Source organism: Brachyhypopomus gauderio, chromosome 3 (assembly GCF_052324685.1).
Source record: "Brachyhypopomus gauderio isolate BG-103 chromosome 3, BGAUD_0.2, whole genome shotgun sequence".
Lineage (NCBI taxonomy): Eukaryota > Metazoa > Chordata > Actinopteri > Gymnotiformes > Hypopomidae > Brachyhypopomus > Brachyhypopomus gauderio.
Window position 1 is genome coordinate 23,008,930 of NC_135213.1, and position 20,621 is coordinate 23,029,550.

At 43.1% G+C, this 20,621-nt stretch overlaps 1 protein-coding gene across 3 annotated transcripts in view; it reads right to left on the reverse strand.

The window, feature by feature from the left end:
* sdk2b (sidekick cell adhesion molecule 2b) overlaps positions 1-20,621 on the reverse strand; it is a 247,636-nt gene that overhangs the window by 48,414 nt on the left and 178,601 nt on the right. For all 3 annotated transcript variants that reach the window (XM_077000519.1, XM_077000520.1, XM_077000518.1), the window contains exons 3-5: positions 3,761-3,867; positions 3,453-3,600; positions 1,319-1,452 (exon numbers count right to left, since the gene is read on the reverse strand). In XM_077000519.1, the coding sequence (XP_076856634.1) occupies positions 1,319-1,452; positions 3,453-3,600; positions 3,761-3,867 (389 nt within the window). The remainder of the gene's footprint in view (positions 1-1,318; positions 1,453-3,452; positions 3,601-3,760; positions 3,868-20,621) is intronic.

The following is a 20,621-nucleotide window of genomic DNA, read 5'->3' on the forward strand; positions in this document are numbered from 1 at the left end:
TGACTTCTACATAAACTCAAAATGTTAAACTATTGCTATTGGTGGTGGTGGTTTTATTATAATCTCCACTACTGCCAATTACATTTGTTGAATAAATGCAGCCACAAAAAGATTTAACCATTAAATTCCATTTAACCATTAATTCCTTTCTGTAATTTGGTATTACTGCACAACAGAGTATTAGTGTGACATTATTGAACAATTAGAGTGAGTATTAGTGTGACATTATTGTATAATAACAGTGCAATAGCATTGAAACAGAAATCTTGCCAACATTTGACATTTTGATTTTTGTTACCATTTAAGTTTTATATTTTTATCCTCACAAACTTTAATTTTTTCAGTTTTGAAATATCATAGTTATGTTAGGACTCCTTATTAAAGAGAGACAAGATGCAAATATGATCTACGCCTTAATTGTTCATGGCTAGACTATTACACATTGTGTACAGGGCTGCGGTTTCACCAGAACAGCCAGAATATTAATGTGTAAAAGAGAGAAAGACCACATTGCTGTGTCTTAGCATCATGTTTCACACTGGCTGTTAATAAAGATTGTATAAAGATGCAGTGCCCATCAGCCAGGTGAAGATGCCCTTCTACAGGTTTCTGCCTGCAGGTCAACAGCCTGTATTTCCAATATATTGCTCGTAATGCAACCAGAGGGGTGAATACCAATGGCTATCATGCAGTTATCAGTGAGTGAGTGTGTGTGTGTATGTGAGAGAGAGAGAGAGAGAGAGAGACTACTGCTCAAGTGATGGGATGTTTGTGTTACTAACTCTCTACTGTGAGGGTGATTGTGTGTGTGTGTGTGTGTGTGTGTGTGTGTGTGTGTGTGTTACTAACTCTCCACCGTGAGGGTGATGGGTTGTGTGTGTGTGTGTTATTTACTATCCAGGATGATGGGTTGTGTGTGTGTGTGTGTGTGTGTGTTAATAACTATCCAACGTGAGGGTGATGGGTTGTGTGTGTGTGTGTGTGTGTGTGTGTTAATAACTATCCACCATGAGGGTGATGGGTTGTGTGTGTGTGTGTGTGTGTTAATAACTATCCACCGTGAGGGTGATGGGTTATGTGTGTGTGTTATTAACTCTCCACCGTGAGGGTGATGGGTTGTGTGTGTGTGTGTTACTAACTCTCCACCATGAGGGTAATGGGTTATGTGTGTGTGTTATTAACTCTCCACCGTGAGGGTGATGGGTTGTGTGTGTGTGTTACTAACTCTCCACCATGAGGGTGATAGGTTTTGTGTGTGTGTGTGTGTGTGTGTGTGTGTGTGTGTGTGTGTGTGTGTGTGTGTGTGTGTGTTACTAACTCTCCACCGTGAGGGTAATGGGTTGGCTGGTTTTGTTCTCCCCGTTCTTGTCGTTCACAGCTTGTGCGTAATAGCGCCCTGCATCTGGGGCCACCGCTGACAGGATGACCAGTGTGTTGTCCAGGGTGATGGCTCTGCAAAGAGAGAGAAAGAGGAAGAGGGAGAGAAATTGAGAAGGAGGGAGAGAGGGACAGAGAGAGGAGAGACTGACTCTACATCACAGGTCTTAAGTGTTTGCAGTGATTTAACACCACTCCAAGGCCCATTCCTGGAGATCCACCATCCTGCAGAGTTTAGCTCTAACCCCACTCCTGGAGATGTACCACCCTGCAGAGATTAGCACACGCCACACAGACAGACAAAACAAGACACAGACAAACCCAGCACAGGCCATGCAGACAGACAGGCCGAGACACAGACAAACCCAGCACAGGCCACGCAGACAGACAGGCCGAGACACAGACAAACCCAGCACAGGCCACGTGTCTCAACAGCGTGGGCCGCACTGGTGTCATTGATAAACTGAGTGACTGCAGATCAGGGAGCCAGAACATTAATCCAGTTGTGCAGAGAAGCCCTGGAGCTAACAGGAGAAGAACAGCTTGTTCTGGCCCAGCCCGGCTGGTTTTGGCAAGCCTGAGCGGACCCACCCTGGACGAGGAGCATTCACCTCCTGCACATCCAGCACATGACTGTGGTGTCTTGCCTCAGGATGGAAGTGCTCAGTAGTTGCAGGAAATGTTCTGTTTGAGGGTTCAAAGTATGATAATGCTTCAGAGAATGAGTTTGTGGTATATAGAGTGTTCAGACAAGCACAAAGTCCCTTCTGAGGTCAACACTCAGATCACCTCAGGGTTTTTGCAGATTTTTATATCTGACTAAATGGACTAAAAATCAAAGCACTTCCCACTTTTATTGTGCAGAATGACCACTGAAACACCAACACATGGAAAACGGTAGAAATGACGACCATGACACAGGACAAAGAAAACTCGGATTAACAGGCTGAGAAACAGTTTATTTCCTAGAACTGTATCATCCATCACTCCCTCTGCATACCCAAGCTCATTTATTTTTATCTATTACTACTGTTTTTATTACTCTACCCCTGTTACTACACTAACCCTGTTACAACCTTAACCATTACTACCCTAACACTGTTACTGCCCTAAATCTAAGTCTAATCCTATTACCTACCTGTGTTACCAATTCTAACCCTGTAATTATTAATCTAATCAATTCTGATTGAAAACTGTTAATACAGTAGGGAGGGGAGTTTAGCTGGATAAATATTATTGAGGCTCTTTCCTGAATGTATAACTGTTTCTTGTGCTTGCTTCTGGAGATGTTATTTTGGAGATGTTCATCTGGAGATGTTCCAGTTCCAGTAAGGTAAAGCTGTTTTAGGGATCCCACCTCCTCTCCTGCAGGTTCCACCCCTATTCTAACCAGATTTTCAAAACCACTGCATGGGCCTGTGGGATTTATCAGTGTGCACTGTTAAGGACATATGAAATTATGATAGTGGAGCAGAACACCTCCTGTCTTGGAACCCTGCACCATTATCACAGTCTCTGATGTTTTAGGCATGACTCAGTCTTGATGTCTTCTGGAAAGCTTCACAGCTGTAGGGTTAAACAGTGAAACTCATCATCTTCATGTCCTGAAGTGTTGATATAGACAGGCAGTGGGCCAAATGGCCAGGAGGATTATGGTTAGGGTTTAGGATTAGGTTTATGGTTTTACTGGGCTTTTCTCATGTCAGGAAGGTTACACCCCCAACACACACACACACACACACACACACACACACACACACACACACACACACACACACAGACATATACACACGTACACCTGGAGACACATAGACACACTCTCACAACATGTTTTTATTTATACATAATAAACATCCATTTATTATGGAAAAATATTTATTTTATTTATTTTTATTATTATTATCCAAAGGACAGAAATACTTTATAGTCAGAAATATTTACATTTCGAAACCATACCAAACCAGTGCTGATTCATGTGATGTAAAAACAATAACCTTAACTACAGCAGGGCCTAACTGGACTTTCAGAAACACAGTGAGAGCCAGGAAGTGAGGTAAGGTTGTGGCGTGTCTTACATGCGACTGCTCGGTGGGATCTTCCTTCCATCCCGGAACCATGTGACCTGTGGCTGTGGAAAGCTTCGGATATGTGGAGCTGTAATGACAGCACCCTCGCCCTGGGACACTGCCTGCACCCTCTCACCCTCCTCAAAACTGCCCATAACTACACACACACACACACACACACACACACACACACACACACACACACACACACACACACACACACACACACACACACACACGGGAGAAAAGTGACTGAGGTAAAGAATTCCAGAGTTTAGGTGTTATGATACTGAAGGATCTACGCTCAGCATACTTACAGGCCACCTGGACCTCAGTCCTGCGCTGCAGCAGGGCCCCGACACGGTTCCTCACAATGCAGCGATAAAACCCAGCATGGGTCCGGTCCAGAGATGGGATCAGGTACCTGGAACCAACAACACACACAGTTCAATCTTTGTAATTCAGTACATCAGCAGTGTGGATGTACAATTACAGACTGCTGAACTACCCCTGACACAGCAGAACTACCATAAAGTCCAGAATCTTCCAGACACAGCAGAACCTCCATAAAGGCCAGAACCTTCCAGACACAGCAGAACCTCCAGACACTGCAGAACCTCCATAAACAGTAGAACCTTCATTAATGCTGAGCTATCCTGGCCATAGCCACATAGAGCAGAACATTTCTTCCTATATATAATGACCAACAATCTACCAGATGAAGAATCAGTATTTTAAGCTTTTTCTGTTTCTTGAACAGCTATATTTGAAAACCATAAAAGATGAATGAATGATGTTTAACATAACTGATATAAATGAAAATGATCTTACATGTTCTGTAATTGCTTCAATAATCCACACTGCATGCCCCCTGACCCTCACACTAACCCTGAGATTCATTCAGGACCTTCTGACAGCAGAATGCTCATCCACTGCCACATGTGGAAGGTGTGCCACCTAGGGAACTGGTCCTGTGACCGAAGGGTTGTGGGTTTGATTCCTAGGCACTTAACCCCAACTACTCCTCTGGATAAGACTGTCTGCTAAATGTAAATGTCCCCCACTCCTAACCCTAATCTTGACCTCTCCCCCGCTTAACAGAAGTCCTATCAAATCTAAAGCTGATTACAAACTCACAGTTCTTGCCACCTTATCGCTAAAAACACATACACAAGGATGGAAAGCAGCCATTGTAGAATAAGATAAATTTAGCTTTGGTCTGTGTATGTGTGTGTGGCCAATGCCCACCTTACTGCAATGACCTTCAGCTACTGCACTGTTTCACTGCCAAATTCAACCTAGCATGCAATACCAACTGTTCTCCAGCAGATGGCACTCAGACACCATGCTATGACTGATGCAATACTCACAGAGGCTCTCGTGTGGACAGAGTGAATGGCTTGTGTGTGGAGTCTTAATTTAGCTAACATCCACCACTTACATTCTTTAGTGCTCATTGGTAATGTGGTACCCAGTGCAGTGGTATGGTGGTGTAGTTTGTATTAGGTGCAGTGGGGTGGAGGCGTAGTTAGTAAGTACCATATTTGTTGTGTCTGCTGCTAAACGTTGGAATTCACTTCCTTCTCACATTTGTACACTGGAGTCAATTACATAATTTAAAAAGATCAATACTAATGCTTATTCAATACAACTGCTATTTATTTATAGTACTAATATAATACTGTTGATGTCTGTATGAATGATTATTATTTTAGGTGAATATTTTTGTGTGAAGCTGTAATTAGTTATGGGCATATTACTTGTGGGTGAAAATGTAGTTTGATGTGGATAAAGCTGTAGTTATTTGGGGGTATAGTAGTTGTGGGTGAAGCTGTAGTTAGTTGGGGTGTAGTAGTTGTGGGCGAAGCTGTAGTTAGTTGGGGTGTAGTAGTTGTGGGTGAAGCTGTAGTTATTTGGGGGTGTAGTAGTTGTGGGTGAAGCTGTAGTTAGTTAGGGGTGTAGTAGTTGTGAATAAAGCTGTAGTTATTTGGGGGTATAGTAGTTGTGCGCGAAGCTGTAGTCAGTTGGGGGAGCTAGTTGTAGGATGAGCAGACTGGCAAGAAGTTCAAACGACTCTCCTGGAAAGTCCTTGCCCTTAACCTTCCAGATCAATGCATGGACTAGAGACCCAGGAATTCAGAGGGTGAGCAAGAAAAGATCGTTTTTACGTTTCGATTTAGGTATCCTAGCTAGCCGCTTTAAAAAGCTACTGACCTCCGAGGAAAATCAATACACAAAATGTAGTAGTGGAGGTGTGCCAAACACACAGGATGGGGGGTGGTGAAGTGAGAGAGGGTAAGAGAGAGATACTGGCAAATTGGATAATAGAAAAATAGGATTTTAAAATACTGTGTAGCGTTACAATACAGTATATGAAAATACCGTTTAGGGATATAGTACAGTATATGAAAATACTGAATGTGCATAAAGAAGGTTTCTATGCAGCCAGTTTCTATGCAGCCAGGGAAAAATACACAAAACACAAAATACCAATTAAAACTTTGTACACAATTTTGATGTACTGCACAGCATGTGATGGTTGACATCACCAGAGGAGCAGCTCGTACTGTAAACCAGAAAACAGTGTGTGTCTCCTGACTAGGGCACGTCTGATGAGAACAGGGTGGTGGTGAACCCTCCACAATCAGAACTATGAAGACAAGCAGAGAAGGTGAGAAGAGTAGAGAAAAGAGAGGAAGGGAACAGAAGAGAAGAGGTTTGCACAGCAGGGGTGTCTTAAGATGGGGTCCATTAACACACAGTAATAAAGCATCACACCCTATTAGCACTAAGGTTAGTGGGTTGTGGTTCCACTTGGGCTTGGTAAATTGCTTCCCATGTGAAGTCTATTAGCATTAATGGAATAATTAGGGAATTCTGTTGTGATGCCCATGCCTATCTCTCACTGGGATTGGACAAAGAGATGTTCAGATATTCCAGCTGTACAGATATTATCCAATCACATGCTGGTAGCTCACATGGCAACTTAGAAAGAGGACAGTGAGGAAAGGGGTTGAAGAGAGAGGGAGACAGAGGGTGAGAGAGAGACAGAGAGGGGGAGAGACAGAAAGAGAGAGAGGGGAGAGAGATGAAGAGAAAGAAAGAGAGAGAATGAGGGGAATGGTAACAGGTGGTGAGTTTAACCTTGTGAAGTTCTGTGAAGAATAAAAAAATAAAAAGCAATGAACCAGAAACTGCTAGGTGACTATTTCTCTCTCCTCTTTTCTCTCTCTCCTCTTCATCCTCAAGCTCTGTCCCATGAATGTTATTCCCTTTGCTCCTTTCTCTCTCCTGCTCCCTTCCCCCCTCTCTCTGTAATGAACACAGTTAACCTTTAGGAGCTGTGTGTTTGTGTGTTGTGTGGTCTGTATGAGTGTGTATGGCTGTTGCAGTCATCAGAGTGTCAGACCTTTGTTAATTAGCATTCCATTCATGGCTAGGAGGAGTGAGGGTGGGGTGGAGATAATGAGGACAGGAGAACTCTGCCAAGCCCCAGACTGAGACAGGTAGAGAGACCTGTCAGAATCGTGGTGATGTGATTACATTGTCTGAACACTCTCCACACATTTCAGCCCCCAACATACTGACCACACCCCCAGCATACTGACCACACCCACAGCATACTGACCATACCCACAGCATACTGGGCACCCCCAAAATACTGATGCCAGAGCTTCAATGGAATCCTCAAATATACTAGATAAAATACAAATAATAATAATGTTTTACATGTATACAGGTCATTTTTAATGTTGGAAAAGGTATGAATGAATGAATGAATGAATGAATGAATGAATGTTCAATTTATATAGCGCCTTTCAGGATACCCAAGGCGCTTTACAATTTTAACACAGGTACAAGTCTCAGACAACCAATCACACACACACCAGCGAGAAGCGGCAGCCAATTGCGCACAGCGTACTCTCTACCGGGATGCACAGCCTCCTGGGGGACTGAATGGGGTGCAGGAAGGGGAGGTAGGACAGTCCTGGAGATCCTGAGGAATAGCATTCCTAAAACAAGAGTCCAAAGTACTGCATGATCTGCCCCTACAGATGATATGATCTGTCCCCTTCTGATGAAATGATCTACCTCTACTGATGACACGATCTGATCAGAGTCTGCTCTTAAGTATCAACTGTAAACCGTTATTGAATGAAGTGAATATGCTAAATAGTTTAGTATGGATTGAGGTGGCACAGTATGGCATAGCTGATATAGGGTTCAAAAGGCCATGTTTTGTCAAAGGCCCACACTGCCATTGATTGCACTGATACGGCCTATGTGAAGAGAAATTCTGGAGTTTTTGAAAGCAGGGATTTAGGACCAAGCAAGAGAATTTCAGGATTTTGTCAGGATTTAATTTAAGGAAATTATAATTCCTCCATAATCTTTAATTCAGTTATATATGCAGTTAGTGAAAAACCATAGTAGATTTATAGAGAACAAATGGGCAAGAAGAATGTACTGGTTAACTGTGTCAAAAGTGGCAGTAATAATTTGTTAATGAGATAGCCAGTTGGGCTGGATCAGTGCTCATTTAAATATTCCACAAATAGATATGCATTCAGTCTGCGTTTGAAGATTGCAAGTGACTTTGCTGTCTGGACAGCCATTGAATGTTCATCCCTGATCAGTGAGCCAGGACAGAGAATAGTCTCAATGCATGTCTCCAATGAGACTTGAAGCATGTTTTTTTTCTTGAGGTTAATAGTACTTGAGGTTCAAAGTACTTGAGGTATGCGTCAGGTTTTGTTGTCATATATGGAAGGACTGGAAGCCAATGAAGGGAAAGCAACTGCTTTGTAAGACTGAAGATTTGTTGTGCAGCTGCATTCTGAATTGTAGAGGTCTGATGACCCGTAGAGAGAGACCTGCAAGTAGGGAGTAACAACAGTCCAGCTTTGAGATGACGAGATACTGCAGAGGCACCCAGGTAGCTTCCTGTTAGAGAAAGGGCTGAATACTTCATATGTTACAAAGGAGAAATCTGTGTCAAAGACCGGGTGAGATTTGAACCATGAGTTGAGAACGACAACTGATTGTTGTGCCAAGACTACAAGCTGCTTCAGATGATGATACTAGGGAATTCCCAAAAGAAACTTTGAGGTCATTGTAGGGACTGGGAGTTCCTTGGATGTACACAATCTTGGTTTTGCTGGGGTTGAGCTTCAAGTGGGCATGATGCAATGTCAGTCAAAAATGTTGAGATACGCCTGGAAATGTGACTGCCAGCCAAAGGGAAGGAAAGGATTTGTTGGATATTGTCATTATAGCCATGGTAAGAGAAGACATGAGAAGGTATTACATCACCAAGTGAGTGAGTGTACAAAGAGAAGAGAAGGGGGCCTAGCATTGAGCCCTGGGGGACACCAGTGGAAAGTCTACATGGATTGGCTATCTCCATGTTAATTGACAGGACTGGCCCCTTGTTGATGATTCAAATTTTCCTGTGTATTAAGATCAGTGTTGCAAATAACGCCGTTAAAAATAACAGCGTCATTTTGTCAGTAACGGGATAATATAATTAATTACTTTTCCTGTCGTTACAATGCCATTGATGTTACTGGTCATTAAAAGTGGTGCGTTACTATATATTGATATACTAACAGTAATCCGAGTGGACCGCTGCCCAGGCTAGTGAGGAGTAACAGATGTCGATAGGTCACAGCTCTCGGTGTAACACCTGTTTAACTTAACAAGTCAGTAAGCGATTGGCTAAGGCAGCGTTATGGTAGCCAATCAGAGCCAGTGTTGTTATACGCGTGCCGAAGCACACCAGTGACACACGACACAAACGGAGAAGAGGCAGAAATGGCGAGTCAGAAAAATTAGCGTTTTCAAGGTGACGATATAAACATTATTTAAGAAAAGTTCTTGAATGTCTACAAGACTGGGTATTTGATTTATTTAATTAAGAATAGAGGTTTTATTGTTAAGTTTACTTCTGTTGTGAACAAATCAGTTGTCATAGGTTGAGAGAATTTAATTTGATATATGTAAATGCACTTTATATAGTGTAACTTTACTTTTGCTTTTTTTTTTTTTTTACAAAGATTTGGGATTTTAAAGGATTTTATCCTGCATTGGTCTGTGGATGTGCAATAAATATCAAAAGTTAAACACCTTTCTGATCTACTCATTTCCACTGACTTTGAAAACTGCTTTTTCAAAAAATCCTTATTCATTGGCATATAACCATTTTTAACTGTAATGCAAATAGTTACTTTCCCTGGTAACGAGTTACTTTTATTGTAGAGTAATTCAGTTACTAACTCAGTTACTTTTTTGAACAAGTAGTGAGTAACTATAACTAATTACTTTTTTAAAGTAATGTTCCCAACACTGATTAGGATGTAGATGTTACTTCCAATGAGAACTTTGAAAGGAGAGATTATGAGGTCTGAACATTGGTGAGTTTTCCTTCATGTCTTTTCTGTTTTAGTCAGAGGACTGCTGGGGCAGATCTTGCTAGTCTGGAGGAGAGAGGACACAGAAGATTAATTCACAAGGAGTGAAGAAAGGAAAGCATTAGTAACTGTGTCCATGGAGAGAGAGGAAAGAGTGAAGGTGAGGAAGGGTAGTAGAAGCATGGGAGGAAGGAGTGATGGAGCACAGACTGTGATGAAGGAAGAGCATGTGAAAGAGGTATGGATAAAAATGGTAGGGAAGGATAGAGAGAAAGATTGTCTGAGAGGAGGGAGGTGAAAGCGATGTCTGGTGCCATGGCGGTCTGGGTGAAAATCAGGTCCGGAATGTTGCTTGTTCTGTGGGGATACTGGCTGCGGGTGAAATCAAATGACAACAGAAAGATGCAAGAGGAATGCAGCTTGTCTCATGGAAGGTTGAGGTCACCAGGGAAAATTACTGGGTTTCCTTCAGTGGGGAAGGACATTTCAGTCATGACACTGCAAAGACCACAGCTGTGTCTGATTACAGCTAAATTACTATGTCTGATCACAGCTAAATTACTCTGTTCATTGAAAGGACAGTGACCAGACACTCCCAAGGAGTGTAATACAAACCTATTTGCCCTGTCACTGGGGGACTGTGAGTTTGATCCAGAAGCTTCAGCCATCTGTGGCTGGGAGCCTGAGATCAAACATGGCTGTGCTCTAAGGGTGGGAGGGGTGGCACACTCTGTCCATCAGTCAGAGTGACAATGGCCAATCATGGGGCAGACAGCAGCAGCTTCTTAGTGTTTAAATCTGTTACAGCATGAGCTGCAACCAAAAAGAGGAAGCACATGACAGCCATTGCCAGCCCTGGTTTGTCATGTGACGGGATTTACTACATTACAGAGAAAAACTAGGGAAAGATCCAAAAGCTGATTTTACAAAAAGGACAGAGACTAAAAAAACAACACACCCATCCCATCAATGAAACACACATCCCTCCATACAATCATCATACAAATGAAACCAATATTCAGGATTAACTGTACCAAAGATGCATGCATATATACAGTGGGGAACCGTCAGGGCCCTCTACGCCCTCTCAGAGGGCCTAAAATATTCTTAAAACATAAATATATATAATTTATTGATTTTTAAAATCTATTACAGTTTGACATCTAAACAATTACAAAAACATAAGCAAATAAATTATTCACCCGTGTCTATTCAATCTGTGTTGGAAGGTGAGGGGTTAAATGGAAGCCTGTGAGCCTGTGTCTCCCCCTATCAGGACTGTGATGCCTCCGCAGAATGTTGGTGATTGGTGGGCCTGCTGTTCATTTATAGAGGGCCTGGCAGTTATAATTCAGTGCAATACCAGTTTCAAATGACAGCAAAATTGACCAATCATATCTTCCCTCTTAGTGGGCGGGCTTAACTATATGATAATTTCCGCCCGCTGTGGCGACGCTAGCTGGCGTTAGCATACCACCGCTAGCTAGTTTCGATTCATTCCTTTGATGCTCTCGTGCACATTGTTTACATTTATGGCATTTGGCAGACGCCCTTATCCAAAGCGACTTACATTTTTATCTCATTTTTATACAACTGAGCAATTGATTATTTATTTATCGCAGTTAATTAGGAAAGGAAACAAATTTTTTTCGGGGTGGGAGCGGGCCCAGGTTTAATGGCTCGTAGGTTCACTACTGATATATACAGAATATATATATATATATATATATATATATATATATATATATATATATATATATATATATATATATATATATATATATATATTTAATTTCCATAATCCAACACAGACATATACGTAGCAACAAGTCTTTTTCTTGCCTTAGTAGGAAAACAGGACTTATTCCTAAAATAAATACCCAAAAAACTTAACCAAAAAATGGTGAAATGTTTAAAATGAGGCTTTAAGAAAGAGGACTGATGATAGTTAAGGAAAAACTATCATCCCTAAATATTTATATTGTGTTAAATGTTTTATTTCTGTGGTCTGAAGACTAATCATAGTAGGTAGATCTGATTAATTTAATTTTGTTTTTGAAAACATAAACTTTGTTTTACCAGCATTCAAAACAAGTCTTAGTTCACACAGTGTGTTGCACAACAATAAAGTCTAATAATAATAGTAATACTTATTTATATATAGCACTTTTCTAAAAACTAGACACTTACATTCATTAGTACATTGAACAATTAAACACACAGAGAATAACAGGATAAACATCAACATGATAATAATATTACTAAACATCAATAAGTAATAAAGTACAGGAAGCAGAAGAAACGTGAGAGAGAATCTTGCACAATCTTGCTTTTTATAAACTGACTCAATAATGTAATACTTGATTGTTACTTGAGCTACTGTGATTGTACTGTTTTTGTTCTAAAATGCTCTTTTTGTGGATCGTTCAAATAGGATTCCAAAAACCTACCTAGTATCCACAACTTAGAATTGGGCCTATAAGGGGGGCGCTAAAAAACAATCCATGGAGTAGACATCTTTTTCAAATCTCCTCTGTGCTGTTTTAAAACCAATTTTATTTACTGTTTCACACTTAATTTTATGTGCCTGCATGAATCTGTCAGGGCTGGCTTGGATGCCACACCTTCTACCTCCAGAAGAGGCACCCGAGGCGTCCTAGACTAGCTGGGCACAATCAGCGGTGATCCATTTCAGCCGTTTCTAGGGCTTCTTAAGGAATATTGGTGAAGCGGATCACTGCTGATTCGTTTTGGTCTCGTCCCGTTGCGTTGTCAGCCTTTTCTCTGGTTCCTCATTCTCTCTCTCTCTCTCTCTCTCTCTCTCTCTCTCTGCCTTTTTACTATTACTTATTTGAGTGTTTATCTCCTGCGCCGCTTACTGGCCTCCCTCAAGTTTTCCTCCAGCTTTTTACTTCCTATCAGTTTTTCTTTTATTTTTGGGAAGTGTTTTGTTTTGTCGCGGCGTTTGCCTGCTGTCAGTCTTTCCCTGATGTTCTTTGTTTCATTTTCATGCGTTATATTTGTTCCGCATTCTTTCTGTTGCCTTGGTTATTTTTCCTCCTGTGCCTAGATGGTTGAGTTTCGTTTACGCGTTGAGTTTTCTGCGTCCTTTTTAGTTTCGTTTTGCTTCTGCGTGTGTGTGTGTTTTATGTGCATGCAGATTGGTTTCATACGTTTCCTTACGCAGTGTGTACGCCCTGCGTTACAGAATCAGTTTAACATTAATAACCTCTGGTCCTCAACGGCGCCTACATTGTAACGTGGTGGGTACGGAGATTTACACACTGCATGTAAAAACTGAGAAGCGGACCCAAGTGCCGGCTCGAGCTGATACAATCGACAGTGATGATATAAGTCAGCGCGAGAGTAAAGCAAGCACACACACAGTGGCCAAAACACCAACACAAAAACGATGCGGAAAACTCAACGTGCAAAACAAAACTCGATCGTCAAAACACAGGAGAAAAGAGAACAAAAAACGCGGAAAATGCGTGCAAAGCTCATCCGTAGAGAGACAGGAGAAAAATATTATAGGCAACTCATAAGACGCGGAAAAATTAAACAAAGAGCACCAGGGGAAGTAACTAGCAACAGGCAAACACCGCAACAAAAAAAACCCTTCCCAAAACAAAAGTATAATGGATAGGAAATGTAACAGGTGGAGGAAAACTTGAGATGGGCCAGGGAGCGGCACAGGAGATAGAGACTCGAAGAAGTGACAGGATAACAAGAGAGAGATAAAGAGAGAGGAAGGTGGCGAGACACCTTACAACGTAACTTAACGCAGAGAAGGGCAGAAAGCGTACCAGCATGTCCAAAACGTTTCAGCAGTGATCCGTCACAACAAACTTCCTTAAGTAACCAGGACAACAGGTGTGATGGATCACTGCTAATTACGTCTACTCCGTCTTTTGCTGACTCGTGAGCCCCCTCCTATGGTAGCCGGAGGAGCCATATCCGAGCCAGCCCTGACAGAAACACCTCCCCCACCCGGCCCTGTCGCGGATCAGGGAACGATCCAGGATGCAGGAGGCAGGGACCCACGAGCACTCTTCGGGCCCATAACCCTGGTCCTGACCCCAGACATGGCGGAGATCTAGGAGGCGATTAATGGTATAAGCCAGGGCCTCGTCAATCATGCGGGGGGCTGGCAGCGCAGGGCATACTGCACAGGACCTGGCAGAGACGACAAATATGAAACACTGGATGGACCCGCATAGAAGGAGGGAGCAACAACCGGTAGGTAACAGGATTAATAAGCTTATCGACCTTGAAGGGGCCCAAATACTGAGGAGCCAGATTTTAAGTCCCATGCACTGAGTGATCTTTGGCGGAAAGCCATAAACGCTGCCCAGGGCAAAAGGACAGGGCCAGGAGATGGTGTTTATCTGCGCTACAACGATGCCAAGAATAAAGCCTTATGGGCTTTCTGCCAGGCCAACCGGCACCGACACACTAAGGCCTGAGCTCCTGGGACAGCTACATCCTCCACTTTGTTGGCGAACATAAGAGGGGCATAGCCATAAAGGAACTCAAAGCCATGGTACCGGACCATGTGATGTAGAAATAGGGAGGCAGTGTCATAGGCCGAGGGGAGTTTAGGTAAGGCCAAAAATCTGGCAGTCTTGGAGAAATGGTCAACAATAACCAATATAGTGGTGTTACCTCGAGAGGGTAAGAGAGGTAAGCCAGTGACAAAGTCCAGGGCAACATGCATCCATGGTCTGGATGGGATAGGGAGAGGATGCAACAGCCCAGTGAGCTTGGAATGGGACACTTTGTTTTTTGCGCAAGTCCCATAAGCCAAAACAAAACTGCTCACCTCCTGGTCCATCCCAAGCCACCAAAATCTCCTTTGCAGGAGCTTGAGAGTACAGCGAACCCTGGGATGGGCTGCGAAAGGTGAGTCACGCCCCCATTGCATGACTTTCTTCCTTAAGTTAGGGTGGACATACAAGCGACCAGGAGGAGTACCGCTAGGCCCGGGATCATTGGTAAGTGCTTGTTTAACCTCTGTTTCAATATCCCATTTTATGGGTGCTACAATCTTAGAGACAGGTATGACAGTGCTCGGAAATGTCGGGGGGTTTTACATTCTTGGTGCCAGGCCTATAAGAGAGAGTGAAATCAAACCACCTGAAGAATAAGGACCATCTAGCTTGCCTGTGGTTAAGGCGTTTGGCCTGTTGGAGGTAGGCTAAGTTCTTGTGATTCGTCCATACTAGGAACAGATGTTTGGCCCCCTCCAGCCAGTGCCTCCACTCCTCTAGGCACAGGGATGGAGTTTCTGAGGGGTACCTGTTCTCTGAGAGAGTTTGGAGGCATTGACTTCCTTGATGAATTGGAGGTCAGGATCAGGCATGCATAAGATGGGTTCAGATGTGAACTGTTTTTGATGTTGTCAAAGGACTGCTGGGCCTAAGGAGACCAGACGAAAGGACCAGGAGTTTTCTTGGTAAGGGCAATAAGGGGGGCTGCCAGGGTGCCAAATCCCTTAATAAAAAGATGGTAGAAATTGGCGAAGCCTAGGAAATGTTGTACCAGACGGAGTGAGGTTGGAGTCGGCCATTGAGCCACCGCTCAGATTTTAGATGGGTCCATACCCAAGGTATTCTGGGCTATGCGATATCCTAAAAATTCTACTTCTTGGATGTGGAAGAGTGATTTTTCTAGCTTGACATAAAGATGGCTTTCTAACAGGAGCTATAGTACCCGTCTTACGTGTTTAACATGTTCATATTCGGTACGGCTATAAATGAGTATGTTGTCAAGGTAAACAAATACATATCTATCAAGAGCTTTTCTTAGCACTTCATTAATGAATCTTTGGAATACCGTCGGTGTATTCATGAAGCCGAACGGCATAACCAGATACTTGTAGTGACCTAAAGGTGTGATGAAGGTGGTCTTCCACTCATAACCCTCATGGAATCTAACCAGGTTGTAGGCACTCCAGAGGTCTAGCTTGGTGAAAATAGTGGCTTGTTGTTAGATTGGTCCATAGCCAAGGACAAAAAACAAAACAAAAAAAAAACCAAATCCCTTCCCAAAATAAAAGTATAATGGATAGGAAATGTAACAGGTAGATAGATAGATTCGAATAAGTGACAGGATAACAAGAGAGAGATAAAGAGAGAGGAAGGTGGCGAGACACCTTACAATGTAACACAACGGCAGAGAAAGCAGAGAAGGGTTGAAAGCGTACCAGCATGACCAAAACGATTCAGCAGTGATCCGTCACAACAAACTTCCTTAAGTAACCAGGACAACAGGTGTTTCTACACAGTCTCAGTCTGACAAAGAACTACCGCTGATGTGGGAGAAAATATCGAGTAAGATTTTGAAGTCTATTAACGAAACATTCAACAAATTTGAACATCATTTCAGTTCTTGCAAATGTCAATACATGTACTACCAGAAAAAAAACAGGTAGTGGAGGAGCAAGTCCAGGTCATGCTCATCCCATTCCACAAGGGAAGGAAAAAGGAAGACCAACTATATTTGTCATGATTACTAAACCGCTTGGTGACACCAGTGTTGAGGGACCCCTTATTGATCATCTGGACAAGCTCACCCCATTCTCTAGCCATAACCAAATGGAGGGAGCAACGCCTCACACAATCATTGCTCGAGTGCATTTCTGCCAGCAGGGTTGCCAACTTTAGACGTTCGCTTGGATTGAGATTTTAACCTGGAGGAGGTGGCGAGTGTAAATTGTTGAGGGGGGGGGCGAACGTAAGTTGTTGAGCGGTGGGGTGGCGACTGTAAAATGGACACAAATTAAGTGTTATATCACGATCTGTCGATCGCCGGTGGTTGGCGCCAGAGTGAACTAGTAACTCATTGAATCATATATGTGGATCAGAGGTAAATAAACTGGATTTATTTTTTTTTGAGATATCGGAAGTGTGGCGTGAGAGCGTGTGAAAATGGTCAAATGCGTGTATCTCACGCTCAATGCGTGAGAGTTGGCAACACTGTGCCAGGAAGAAGAAAAGATTCTACAACTCAGGCAGGGATGTAATCTGGACTATAATGGTCGTAAATTGTACATCTTTCTGGATTTATGTATACATTGCACATCTGTCTGGACTTCAGACTTGACTTGAAACTCGTCCCTATTGACTCTTGACTCGACTTTGACTTTTTGTCCAAAATAACTGATGAACAATAAGAAGCATGCCGTTTTCCTGGCACTGTGTGCAAAAGCTACAGAAAAAACATTCTTTCTTTGTGTTTTTATGATGCCATTATTCCTTACTTTTGTTTTTGTTTTTTTGTGTGTTTTGGGACGCAGACCCTTTTCTCATGAAAGATCACAATATCCTCTTATCACAAGCAGGAAATCAGAGAGAAGCGTCAAATTTGACAAATGAGGGTGGCATGGCATCCGCTGGAGTACCATATGTGGTAGCCTTTGGCTATAGGAAGTTTAAAATCCTTGGACATAACCGAAGAACGCAATGTGTAAAGAATGTGGAAAACAAATTAAAGACACTGGAATGAGCACATTAAATTTCATAAGGCTCCTGAAAACACACCAGGATAAATTAATTTAGTTTTTGTTAGCCATTTAGTCATGTGTAACCCAGGACACATCTTTATTAAAGATCAGATCTGCAGAGCTGTTAGCATGAGACCATATTATTTACCTCGGGAATTCTCGCAAGTTATCGTGATAACTGTGCACATCCTTCCCTCTGCTGACGCAAACTCGGCATGTGACGTCATCCACTCAGTCACATGCAGACTACAGACACAGCACCCACAGGCTCTCATCCTGATCTCGGGAGATTTTAATCATGCTTCTCTGTCCTCCACACTCCCTAATTTCAAGCAATATGTAAACTGCTATACGAGAGACAATAAAACACTGGACTTGTTCTATGCAAACACCAAAGAGGCATATTCCACTTCATCCTTACCCCCCCCTGGACCAGTCAGATCATAACCTAGTTCACCTTGTGCCTGTCTACAAACCTACTGTCTACAGACAACCACCCAGTCTGCAGGATGTTAGAAAACAATACAGTGTTTCTCTAACAACAAACCCTGGGTTACTACAGATATCAAGGCTGTCCTAAATAATAAGGAGAGATCATTTAGATCAGGAAATAAGGAGGAATTGAGAACTGTCCAGAAAGAGCTAAGAAAGAAAATCAGGGAAGTCAAAGACAGATACAGGAAGAGGATGGAGGACCACCTGCAGCCAAACAATGTGAATGGAAACCAACTTAAGGACTTCAGGAAACCAACAGACAGCCCATCGGAGACTTACAGTGGGCAAACGACCTCAACATATTCTTCAATAGATTTGATCGGGCACTTGCTCCCCCCACAGACAATATGAACCAACCTACACATCTGCCCCCAACATCTACTGTCTCTGTAATGCATAACTCTGGGCTTTTAACACCTAGCTCTCAACTCCTTTGTTCACCCTCCGTGCAACCCCCACCCATCCCATTCCAATGCTTCACACCTCCTCTTACAGCCCACAGCACCAAAGACTGTGCCCCTCTATAATTTACCATTGATCAAGTTAGGAAAGAATTGAGGAAGATGAAGGTGAGGAAGGCTGCCGGCCCTAACGGCATTCACCCAGGGCTCCTCAGACACTGTGCAGACCAGCTGTGTGAAATAGTTCAGGTCATCTTTAACTTGAGCCTGAAACAAGAGTGAGTACCAGTCCTCTGGAAGACATCATGCGTAGTGCCTATACCAAAGACAGCACATCCTATTGATCTAAATGGATACAGGCCAGTGGCACTGACGTCTCATCTGATGAAGGCCATGGAGCGACTTGTTCTGGACTATCTTCGCCCACTGGTCAAACCAGTGATGGATCCGCTACAGTTTGCTTACCAGCCAGGCATTGGGGTGGACGATGCAATCATCTACCTTCTTCAAAGATTCCTCTCTCATCTCGACAGGGCAGGAAGCACTGTGAGGATCATGTATTTTGACCTCTCTAGTGCATTCAACACCATCAGGCCCAGTCTACTGAGGAATAAGATGGAGACTGCAGGGGTGGATCGTCAATTCACCACATGGACAACAGACTACCTAACCAACAGACCACAATTTGTGCGGCTCAAGGACTGTGTTTCAGACACAATCCTTTGTAGCACGGGGGCTCCACAAGGGACAGTCCTGGCCCCATTTCTATTCACCCTCTATACTGCTGACTTTTCCTACAACACAGCAACCTGTCATCTCCAGAAGTTCTCAGACGACTCGGCTGTTGTTGGATACATCCGTATAGGGAACTCACCAAGAACTTTGTAGACTAGTGTAGACAAAACCACCTTGTAATCAACACCAGTAAAACAAAAGAGCTGGTGGTGGACTTTCGAAGGTCTAAGGCACGTCCACCAAGACAGCTGAACATCCAGGGACGGAACATAGAGACTGTTAATTCCCATAGATACCTGGGTGTTCACCTCAATAATAAACTGGACTGGTCGGACAATACACAGGGCCTGTACAAGAAAGGCCAGAGCAGACTCTATTTGTTAAAAAGGCTTCGTTCTTTTGGAATACAGGGGTCTCTTCTGAACTATTTTTATGAGTCTGTGGTAGCATCTGCCATTTTCTATGGTGTTGTCTGCTGGGGCAGCAGTATTACTGCAACAGATAGGAAAAAGCTGGACAAAATCATCAGAAAGGTGAGTTCCATTCTGGGCTGCACACAGGACTCGGTGGAAGCAGTGGGGGAGAGAAGGATGATGACCAAGCTGTCATCTCTAAGGGAGAACAGCGATCACCCACTGCATGAAAATGTGGCCACACTTGGCAGCTTTTAGCAACAGACTTCTCCATCCACGTTGCTCAAAGGAAAGACATCGTAGGTTGTTTCTTCCTTCTGCTGTCAGGCTATTCACCGTATTTCGCCACGCCCACTTTCAAGTGTGTGTTTCTTCCGCCTTTGTGTTAGAACTTCCGGTCAGCTATTTTCGCATTAGTGTACACTACTACATTTTAATGATTTTTTTCATAAAATAGGCATTCTTGTCTATTTACTTCTTTACTTAATTACTTAAAATTACAAAATGAATGCAAGGAAAAGATGTGGCCACTGATTATAAAATAGTTACTTATCTGATAGCCTCACAAGCACCTGACGTGTTTGCTTAATCGGAGCTTCATAACCGAGCCATTTCTCGGGATAAGGATGATCCGGTGTTGGTTTCCCCTCCACAAAATGATAAGAGCAGATGTATGGACGTTTGGGTGGATATTTTAAATTTAGCGCCTTCAGCCTTAGACGCAGGTCCTCTTCTTTGGAAGGCGGTGGATATAAGTTATAAGGTGCCCCGCAGCACTCAGATCTTTTCGAGCTGTGTTCGTAACACTGTTGGTCAAGCCAAGTTTTCCTCTTCTTCCAATTATTGTGACACCCTCTAACTCAGGAGTGGCCAACCTGTGGCTCTTTGCCTGGTTTCATGCGGCTCCCCAGCCGGTCCACTCTCACCTGCACTAATGGTGTGTGTCGTGGCCCGGTTAGTTCATCAGCTCTGAGGGCGACACACTACTACATCTTCGTGGTGCGCGGTTTGTTTACAAGCCTAGCAAGCCGCTAATACTTTTAAAACCGGCGTAGTGAATACTACCGGAATAAACCACATACGAGGTTAAGCAAAGGCACCGCAGATGACTGAGGGAACTTCAAAACTGACACTGTTCTCTTCTTCCTAAAGGTGAGCGCAGGTCAGTTGCGTTGTAACGAGTGTTGATAACGGAGTTTATCCACTTTTCACCTAGAAAA